General features: G+C 42.9%; 5 protein-coding genes across 5 annotated transcripts; 2 read left to right on the forward strand and 3 right to left on the reverse strand.

Annotated features, from left to right (window-relative positions):
- Positions 1 to 811: 811 nt before the first annotated feature.
- Positions 812 to 2,448, reverse strand: V1514DRAFT_68978 (glycoside hydrolase superfamily). The gene is made up of 4 exons (XM_066930110.1): positions 2,314 to 2,448; positions 2,156 to 2,200; positions 1,990 to 2,100; positions 812 to 1,918 (listed from the first exon to the last, which is right to left on the reverse strand). The coding sequence occupies exons 1-4, from the start codon at positions 2,377 to 2,379 to the stop codon at positions 1,226 to 1,228; spliced, it is 915 nt and encodes a 304-aa protein (XP_066785986.1). The 5' UTR covers positions 2,380 to 2,448; the 3' UTR covers positions 812 to 1,225.
- Positions 2,449 to 2,639: 191 nt separating this feature from the next.
- Positions 2,640 to 5,067, reverse strand: V1514DRAFT_317566 (uncharacterized protein; the record flags this gene model as incomplete). Its single annotated transcript, XM_066925846.1, has 2 exons — positions 2,640 to 4,648; positions 4,707 to 5,067. The coding sequence occupies 2 exons, from the start codon at positions 5,065 to 5,067 to the stop codon at positions 2,640 to 2,642; spliced, it is 2,370 nt and encodes a 789-aa protein (XP_066785987.1).
- Positions 5,068 to 5,321: 254 nt separating this feature from the next.
- On the forward strand, positions 5,322 to 6,618 carry V1514DRAFT_288235 (Mob1/phocein). Its single transcript, XM_066925243.1, has 6 exons — positions 5,322 to 5,380; positions 5,446 to 5,750; positions 5,804 to 5,897; positions 5,954 to 6,081; positions 6,137 to 6,300; positions 6,352 to 6,618. The coding sequence occupies exons 1-6, from the start codon at positions 5,358 to 5,360 to the stop codon at positions 6,430 to 6,432; spliced, it is 795 nt and encodes a 264-aa protein (XP_066785988.1). The 5' UTR covers positions 5,322 to 5,357; the 3' UTR covers positions 6,433 to 6,618.
- On the reverse strand, positions 6,528 to 7,421 carry V1514DRAFT_324260 (uncharacterized protein). The gene is made up of 4 exons (XM_066926389.1): positions 7,127 to 7,421; positions 7,025 to 7,065; positions 6,793 to 6,975; positions 6,528 to 6,746 (listed from the first exon to the last, which is right to left on the reverse strand). The coding sequence occupies exons 1-4, from the start codon at positions 7,155 to 7,157 to the stop codon at positions 6,693 to 6,695; spliced, it is 309 nt and encodes a 102-aa protein (XP_066785989.1). The 5' UTR covers positions 7,158 to 7,421; the 3' UTR covers positions 6,528 to 6,692.
- V1514DRAFT_69352 (GLE1-like protein-domain-containing protein) lies at positions 7,372 to 9,783 on the forward strand. Its single transcript, XM_066930112.1, has 3 exons — positions 7,372 to 8,667; positions 8,726 to 8,857; positions 8,913 to 9,783. Exons 1-3 carry the CDS (start codon positions 7,570 to 7,572, stop codon positions 9,603 to 9,605), a joined length of 1,923 nt encoding a protein of 640 aa, XP_066785990.1. The 5' UTR covers positions 7,372 to 7,569; the 3' UTR covers positions 9,606 to 9,783.

Below are 9,783 nucleotides of genomic sequence, written 5' to 3' on the forward strand. Positions count from 1 at the left end.
TGGCATTGGTCGGATAGGGGGAGTGGTGGCATTGTTAGATGTTAGGGCCCAGTTCATTTTTGCAATTGTGAAGAGGAGAAGCAAATTTCTCTCATTTTGCTTCACCTTGAAGGCTGGCCAAACTTAGCCGCCTCGAGCAATGCACGACAATGCACGACAATGCACGACCTGCACAGCCTTACAAAAACACGTCACACAACATACACTACTACAAAAGCACTCATTCACACAATACATTCTACTATATAACACGTGTTTGAATCATTAACGAATTACGATGCAAGCTATTTAAGCGAGTGCGAGCAAAGAAAAAGGAATGGAAAAAAAAAAAAAGGACTGCATACGCGGCGCGAACTTTCTCGATTCTGTTTAATTGGTTTGAACTTGAGAACTTCATGATTTTTGTTTTTCCCTTAGCCCTGGGAAAGCTCGAACTTGAACTTGAAAGTGCTCAGCCCCAACGCGTGAATTTAGCCACTATCATAATTGTTGCGTTTTAAGTATTTGTTTCTCGCAATTACATTTTTTTTTTTGACTTCAAGGACTATCAGAATAGGGTAATCGCAAATTAATGTTGGTTCGATTTAACAGTTCATCTCTTTTTGACTTTTTTTGTTTTTGGCTCTATACCCGTATGAAAGCTGATTAATTTTATTTGCTCAAATTTTGTTTCCCGTTTCAGGGTTACATATGTATATGTATATAGGTTTGGCCAGTGGGGTTTAAAGTTGACTATTTCAGATTCTACCTTATTGGAGAACAGCTGATAATAAATCATGAGCATTTTTTTCAGTCATTGATACGGCGACCGTTATAATATCAAAAAGGTGAAAAAAGACACATCTGGCGACAAGGTCAAGATTAGAGTTTGATTGTACCACATTAAGACAATACGTTAGAGGCAACAACAATGAATTTCAGTCCACAATTTAAGATGGTTTTTTGTATCCATTAATTCATTCAAAATAAATCTCGCAAAAATATATAATATAAAATTCTCTAAAAATACCCAATAACCAATAAAAAAAATATTCTACCCAACTTGAAAATCTTCTAAAAACCGGGGAAAAAAAAGTTATATAGACATTGTACCGTTTTTTTTTTGTAAGACATCATCACCCATATAACCATACCCAATAAAATTGTACAAGATTATTTCTTGAGCTTGTATGCACATCATTCCAACGCATAAATAAAATTTTAAAGAAAATTTGAAAGCATGCTCTTAAAAATCGCAATCAATCGAATATTTTGGGCTTTGGTTGCTATCTGTCCAGACACCCCAGTGAGTCTCAACACCTGAAACTCCAGACGTGACTGGCTTCCAAGACTCATCAAACGCCTCAAAGACAAAAGTATTGATACCCCAAGCTCTAATTCCGCAAATAGATTCTTGCCAGAATTGAGCTGCGTTAGCCACGGACGGAACAGATGCTCCATAGTTGCCGCCATCCGTGGGCCATCCGGTCTCGCCTACCCAGAAAGAAATATCGGTCGATCCCTTAACGGTCTGAATGATTTGAAGAGCCTGCATGATGTCGTCAACAAATGAGTGAGAAGAGTTTGCCATGGTTTGTCCCTGCCAGTAAGAGAAAGCATTTGCCAGAACGACGTCGGATGCTTGAATGGCAGCGTAATTGCCAGCATTTACAAGAACGTTCCATGAGTCGGCGGTACCGACCGGCGTGCTGCCATAGCCGTCAATTCCTTGAACGAGCGTGCGGATCTCGTCAATGTCTGAGGCAAGTTGCTCGGCGGTCAGGTCACCACGGTATAAAGCCTCGGAACCGACCGTGACGGCATACACGTTGCTGGCATATCCAGGAAGATAAGTTGTCAGGGCCTGTTTTTCCTCACTAAAGTGAGTATCATCGGTCGGCCAAACACCGACAACAAGTTGAACGCCGGCTTGTTTGACCTAATTCCAGACAAAGCTTGAGTTAAAAAATAAAAAAATAAAAAATAAAACTTTAAGCGGCGTGAACGTACAGCGGGCAGAATATATTGAAGTGTATTACAATCTGAAGCGGCATAAACTCTGACGATATTAGAGTATGCGCCAATGGTATTGAAATCAGCCAAGTAATCCTCTGTGGTTTTCTAAGATGTCATGAGATTAGAATTTCACGAATGCACAGTACCAAATGTTACTTACACAGCCACCATCCGAATTTCTCTTCACACCAAGAGAAAATCCAAGCTATAAGACAAAATTGTGATTAGTCAAAATTCCCATGCCTGGCGGAGAATGCCCCGTCGGAACTGTTAACGCCAAAACCCGGCGAATGACCTAAGAACAAGCACGACACGTACATCACCAATGGCTGACACGCAAGAAACGGCCGTAGCAAGAAAAAAAGCAGTCGAAACAAAGCGCATGGTACGGTTCTCGTTAAAATATATGTATTTAAATAAAAGCTCGCAAACAAATCAAATCTGGCAATGAAAACAAAAACAATTTATCGAAAACCTGGAAACCCATGGATGTTTACCCTTGCCCAGGCTATTCCTTACGCTATTTTTAGTGCCGCTGCAAATAACTAGTTACACACGTAATCAATTATGTAAGTTAATGAATAACAATAGTTGGCAACATTCCATGTTTTTAAGTCCAAAATCACTCAACATACTTTCACTATTCATGAAAACAAAGACATGTTTAAAGGAACTGAGCTTCCTCGTCCACTAGGATAAAGCTTCTGCTTACCCTCAAACTTTCTCGGCTTCGGCAGATTCGACTCGTTTTTGTACTTGTATTTAGAGTCGTCAATATCAAGCTTCTTTGCACCATTGGATTGACCGCTTATTGTGTACGAAGAAGTATTGACATCACGGATATTCTTGTACTGCGAGGGTCCAACACGCCTACTTGGTCGTATCGACGTAGATTGTGTAGAAGACGAAGCTGGAGAGGAACTCGGAGGTGGTGGTGGCGGGGGCAGACCTCCAGAAGCTCGCCCATTAGAAGAAAAAGGTGGTGGAGGAGGAGGTGGTGGTGGTGGTAATCCACCAGAAGACCTTCCATTTGCAGAGGAGGAGGATTGAGGTGGTGGAGGTGGTGGTGGAGGTGGTGGCAATGAGCCACTGTCGTCAATAATCATACTAGCAACATGTTGTGCTGAAGAGGGTGGAGGTGGTGGCGGCGGTGGTGGTGCTGACGACACGTTGTCTTCGATACTATATCTCATTGATGGCAATGAAACTGACGGCAACGCTGGCGCACCAAATGGAGGAGGTGGTGGAGCAGGAGGAGGTGGAATTGGAGCACCTTTTGGTCCAGAGCTCGACGACGATGTACTACCCGATTTTACGTGATTTGGAGTTAACGGGGCACCAAACGCAAGAGGAACCGTAACTTCACTAGCTCTCTTCAATAGTTCATCTGATATGGATGAAGAAGGTGGTGGGGGTGGAGGTGGTGGCGCAAAAGTTGGAATTGCTGGTAGTGGAGGTGGAGCATTTGTGGGGGCCGAAGGAGCGGGAAATGGCGGACTGACGCTTGGTCCTGTGGCATCAAATGATTTTCTTCTAGCAGAAATCGCCGAAATCAGTGAATCCGATAGCAAGCTAGAATCTGATGGTGCAGTACCAGACGATGAAACCGAAGGAACGGGCGGAACTGCTGTCGGCAATGTAGAAGCCTTTGGTGTTGCTATATGAGGCAATGGTGATGCTTTGGTAATCGACGTAGAACCCGGTAATGGGGGCGCTAAAGGAATACTGGATGAAAATGGTAAAGGAGGAGCTGGTGGTACTGATATTCCTATCGGAATAGACAATGGCTGAGATGAAAACGATGAAGGTGCTGTTGGAGGTACCGAAGATGTGGGAAGCGGGGGTGGTCGAAATTCTGGTAGTGGTGGTGCCGGGGGTGGACCGGAAGATGGTAATGGAGGTGCAGAAGGAATTCTTGATGAAAGTAGTGGGGGGGCCGGAGGAATGCCCGATAAAGGCAGCGAAGGTGCAAGAGCAATTCCTGATGAAGGTAACGGCGGGGCCGGTGGTGCTCTTGACGAGGGCAGTGGAGGTGCAGGAGGGATTCCTGAGGAAGATAATGGCGGTGCCGGTGGTGCTCCTGAAGATGGCAAAGGCGGAGCCGGTGGTGCTCCTGAAGATGGCAAAGGCGGAGCCGGTGGTGCTCCTGAAGATGGCAAAGGCGGAGCCGGTGGTGCTCCTGAAGACGGCAAAGGCGGAGCCGGTGGTGCTCCTGAAGATGGCAAAGGCGGAGCCGGTGGTATTCCCGAAGATGGTAATGGAGGTGCTAGAGGTGCATTTGATGGAGGAAGTGAAGGTGCTGGAGGGGCGCCAAAAGATGGCAGTGGAGGAGCCGGAGGGATTTCTGAAGGAAATGGAGGTGCTGGTGGAATGTTAGGAGGTACTGGTGGTGCTGCAAATGAAGGTGGTGCTGGTGGAGGAGCAGGAGGGGCACCTGAGAAAGCAAAAGGAGATGCATTTGACGACGGCACAGGAGAAGCAATTGAATTAGGAATAGGTGGTGCTCTTCTTTCTAATGATCTCACTGAAGAAACAGAAGACGCATTTTTTTGATGAGTGGGCCTATTTGGCACCAATGGATGCAATGGAATAGCAGGATGTGACGCAGGGTGTGACGGTACAGGAGGAGCACTCGTTGGAGGAGCGTGGTGTGCTATACATCGTAATCAGTACATAATATTATTGAAATCATAAATCATAATATTCCTCACCTCCGGTATCAATCCCACCTCTGCTTTTCAGTTTTGGCATTCCGCCTGCAAACAAACCTGCAAGTTGAGGCATTCCGCCTGCTGCTGGCGCAGTTTCAGAGCTGCCCGTGGCCGGTCTCGATCCACCGCCAGGTACAGGCGGTGCCCCCGGGCTAGTAAAACCAGACGAATTGCCAGCTTGTTCGTTTACTACTCCGCCGCCACCCAGTTTAGGAGCACTTCGATCATTGGTAGAAGCCTTCCTTAACTTTCTTCCCTTTTGAATTTCGCCTAGCAATGCATTGCGACCACCACCTAGAGCGCCAGGAGGAGGACCGGCGGGTGCAGCTGCCGGAGGGGGCGGAGGAGGAGGACCTGCCATTACCGATATCTAGTCAAAAAAAAAAAAAAACTGCCGCAGCTATAATTGGCCTGGAAAAAGAACAAAATCGCAATCAGATTTGTTGTATTTGCAGTCGTGGTCGATTGCATCGAGAATAATAGACTGGGAAGCGCACCTGACAATCTGGATGACGTTGATGGCTGGGAGTAGTCAGCACAACTGCGCCAACGTTGTGGCTGTACTTTTGACCCCTTAATTTTGATTTTGGATTTTGGATTGAGTGAGCACAACGTGACCGGTGCCCCTTTTACCAGCCATACGTGATCACCATGTCCTTTTTCAACAATTTTGGGTGCGTGTTAAAATTTTACAGGAGCGTGAGGTTTGTTGCTCTATGGCTGACACTTCTTCACCTAGGCGTGGATTCGGCCGGTCGTCTCGAAAGAACAAACAGCAGCAGCAACAGCAACAACAACAACAGCAATCTCAGAACTCTTTTTTGCGGTCGTCGACAACTTCGAACAGTTCAATTAACTCTTCAATTTCAAACTTATCCAATTCGAAATTAAATGCGTTTTCAGGGAGCTCAATTGCAGCACCGGCGCCAAAGCCGCTGTTTCTGTCCCAGCCATTTGTGCGCACCGCTCTTGTAAAGGGCAGCTTTAAAACTATCGTGGTTCTTCCCAAGTATGTTGACATGGGAGAATGGCTAGCGCTTAATGGTGAGATCAAATGCTTATGCTTGTAAGCAGTAAGGCGCTAAATCTTGTTCTAGCTTTTGAGTTCTTTACATATCTCAACCTGTTTTATGGAATCATTTCAGAGTTTTGCACTTCAAGTACGTGTAGCTCGATGAGTGCCGGTCCAGGGTAAGTTATCGTTGTTTCAAGTCTGCTCGCCGTTCGTATTTGACTAACGCGATGAGAATTGATTACACCTGGCTGGATATGTCCAAGAAACAAATTCGACTACCAGCTTCGACTTATATCGACTACGTTCTAACATGGACAAATAATAAGCTTAATGATCAGACCCTTTTTCCCACCAAAGCAGGTATGCTTGTTGAATAGCATTTGATGCGATTCTTATTAGTTAATCAAAATATTAGGTGTTCCGCTCCCTGCTCACTTCCCGCAAACTTTACAAAACATCTTTAAGCAAATGTTTAGAATATTCGCTCATATTTATCACAATCATTTTGATACCATTGTGCACCTTGGATTGGAGGCTCATTGGAACTCTTTTTTTGCTCATTTTATTAGTTTTTCTAAGGTAATAAAAATATACATAATAGGGGTCACTACATGTGCTAACTAGATTTAGGAATTTGAACTTCTAGATGACAGAGAGGTTGAACCGCTCAAAGAGTTGATTGATTCTTTTGTTGCTCAAGGTAAAGTTTAGGCTGGACCTCAAACAAATTACAAAGGACATGATAAACGGAAAATTTAAGGATTTTATATACAAGGCGTTATTAGTTGGTTCGACGGGTATTATATCCCAAGGGGTGTATATGTATATATGACATTTAACTTTTGTATGATCACTTTTTCTTATGCAGTACAATAAAAATATATATATATATCTGTATGCGTTGATTTAATATAGTACAAATAGGCCTGTGACACGATAGCAACCATGTATCGTATAAACAAATCTTTCCATTACCGCTGTATTGGCTGGGGAAACTTTATGTCGTTTAGTCTATTGCCTCTCACCTATCATGTGTTAGAATGATGCAAAAAATATCTTACTAGCACTAACCTTCTCCCAATCTATTGTGCTCTCGATCTCTTCATCAACAAGTCCACACAAGACGACACTTTCTCCTCTAACTATATATAAGCCTAATTCGATTGTCACCGTTGAATTATCTGGGGTTATGGTTCTTTCCTTGGCCGATTGAAGGATTAGGTTTGTTGTTTGGTCATAGCCTTGAAGTAAGCCCTGGTTGGTGATTAGTTATGGAACCTTGAAGGATGTTGATTTGACTTACTGTAAACAAACGGCCATCTGAAGTTACAACGACCACGGTACCTATTACATGTCAATAAATTTAAAAAAAGAATATTCCAAAAAAAGAAAAAAAAAATCATACTGCCGACGTATTGTCCTAGGACAGAAGACATCTTTAAATTTGTAATGCAAGTATCGATATTCAATGCACGTTGTCTCAATTTATAATCAAGTCGAATAGTATAATAAATGCTCTTAATTCTTAATGACTATCGGTTTATAAGGACTTTTTGTTTATTATTTATTATGAAGTATCTTTATTTGTACTAGTAAATCAAATCAGCTTTGGCAATTGTTAAGTAATTTGACCGCGCGATCAATAACAGGGAAAAAAAACCATTATACAATGGTGGGACTATAAACATGTTCACATTTATTTAGACATCAGAGGAAACCACAAAACAACAAAGTATATTCTGAAAATTGATTTGAAGATTGCGTGATCGAGACGACTGTGTCATAAAATTTAGACTACATGTGTCAAAAACGATAACAAGCCATTCGATTTAACTTGCACATTTGATCATGGCTGTTTACTCGCTAGACATTGACTCTGATTCTTCAGAGGATGAGTTTGTTGCTGACAAGCGAGATGCGGGCAAAACATTGACTCCAAATAACCAAAAGATTCACAACAATGACGACACAACGTTGGACGATATTGGACTACCGGATGCCATGCAATACCTGTCCATATCAGTTAACGTCGAACCAACATATATTAGTCCTAATCACGGCAGGCGCTCATTATCAAGAGCACAAATGAGCAATAATCTTAATACGGTATACTCTTTACTCGAGAAGGGCACTGAACAGAGCTTGCAACAGGCCAAGAAAATGTTGAAGTCCCAAAATGAATATTTTAAATATCAGAACAACATCAACAAATTAAAGTATAAACAGGAAGGTGAAAATAAGGTCAATGGTTACTTTTCGAAAAAGAAAAGTGAGACATGGGCAAGCATTAACGCTGCTATCGATCTGGAACGGAAAAAAGCAGAGGAAGCTATTAAAAAGGCCAATGAAGAAGTTGAAAGGAAGGCTAAACAGGAAGCTCAAAGAAAGGCCAAAGATGAAGCTGAAAGGAAGGCCAAAGAAGAACATGAAAGAAAGGTAAAGGAAGAAGCTGAAAGGAAAGCTAAGCAGGAAGGTGAAAGGAAAGCTAAGCAGGAAGCCGAGCAGAAGGCTGATCAGGAAGCTGAACAAAAAGCTAAACAAAAAGCTAGAGAGGAGACTGAGCGGAAGGCGAAGGAGGCAGCCATTCGAGAGGAAAAAGAACAAGCCGAATGGAAGCTTAAAGAAGAGGAACAGAAAGCAAAAGAGGAACAAGAAATACAATCAAAGAAGAACGAAAAGAGCAAGGAGAAGGTAACCAGAGTTGATGAAAACAAACCACAAGTTAATCAGAACCGACTACAAGATGCCTTAGATTCTCAAAAGATTGAAACTTCACGTTTGTCAATTACAGAGGAACCAGGAACTGTTTCGCAACCAAGCGAGATTATCGAAAGAATTCTACCACAAGAAAAATCAGCTGTTCTAGCGATCGCTACTAAGCGACCACAAACACCAACCTTGACTGAAGCGCAGAGAGAGGCAAATTACTACTGGCAAGTAATTGAGGTACGAAATAAATTTTTTTTTTCTTGTGAAGTTTTAAGATGGGCTCTAATTAAAATAGCGTATCAAGAAAGACATCAATGAACCTGTTGCAGAAAACAAGCAATTAAAATCATACTGTTCAGCAAACAAAAGAAAGATAAAGCCAAAACTAGGTCAACTGACGAACAGTAAATCACAGATTGCCAAAATTGTGAGTAATAGCATTGGTTACGTATTTCATGAATTGGTACTGAGTATGATTTTAGCTTGGGGAATTGAAAATGATTTTGGACGAGGCTCGAAATACCTCGGAATTGGGATACAAGTGGCTATTGAACTTTTTATCTAAGGCCATTGTTTCACAAGCGGAGACAGAAACCATAGTCCAACCCATGACTGCATTTCCGTTGGGATCATTGGCCATATATATGATGACTCAGCATGATATGTTGCGAGATTTGCTTATTGCCCGATTTGTAAAGAAGTGTCCGTATGTAATTGGATACACCTGCTCAATAGATACAGAGGAGGGAAGAAAGCGGATGGGGTATAAGCGAATCGAGGAGAAATGGGAGGACGACGCCATGTATTCCGAACGAATGGGTGGAATTGGATCTGTTTGGGCAGTCTTGACACAGATGTCCAACGAAGCTCCAAATGCAAAATTTCCGTATCCATTGTACGAGTCGTGGACATATGTTTCCAGAAGTTTAAATCTTCGACCTGAAGAACTAACCAATGCACATTACACGGTCATGGGTGCCTGGTTGGAAATGGCAGGACGGCGGTTTTTAGAAACATATTCTGTTCAAGCCGTGAAGCTGTTGAAGCTGATTGTGCATGCATGGCCCGAACAGAGAGTCAATGACCATTTTCCGGGCGCACTGCGATTGACGATTTTGGGAGAGCAGTGGCAGAGAGAAGGAACCATAGGCATACAGAGGCCATTGGAGGCCTAAGGCCACTAGTTGTCATTTAAACTGTATACAACGTCCATTTTCAAGCACATGAAATTTATGCCTCTTGTAGTTTTACACTTAAACTGGGCAAAGTGATTACCGGTTAGGGTAGCAGCCAAAAGCGCTCTTACCCGGCCGGAGCCTTGGTTGGCTTTGCCCGCCGCGTTCCATTACGTCG

This window comes from Lipomyces japonicus (assembly GCF_038497905.1).
Source record: "Lipomyces japonicus strain CBS 7319 unplaced genomic scaffold V1514scaffold_2, whole genome shotgun sequence".
Taxonomy (NCBI): Eukaryota; Fungi; Ascomycota; class Lipomycetes; order Lipomycetales; family Lipomycetaceae; genus Lipomyces; species Lipomyces japonicus.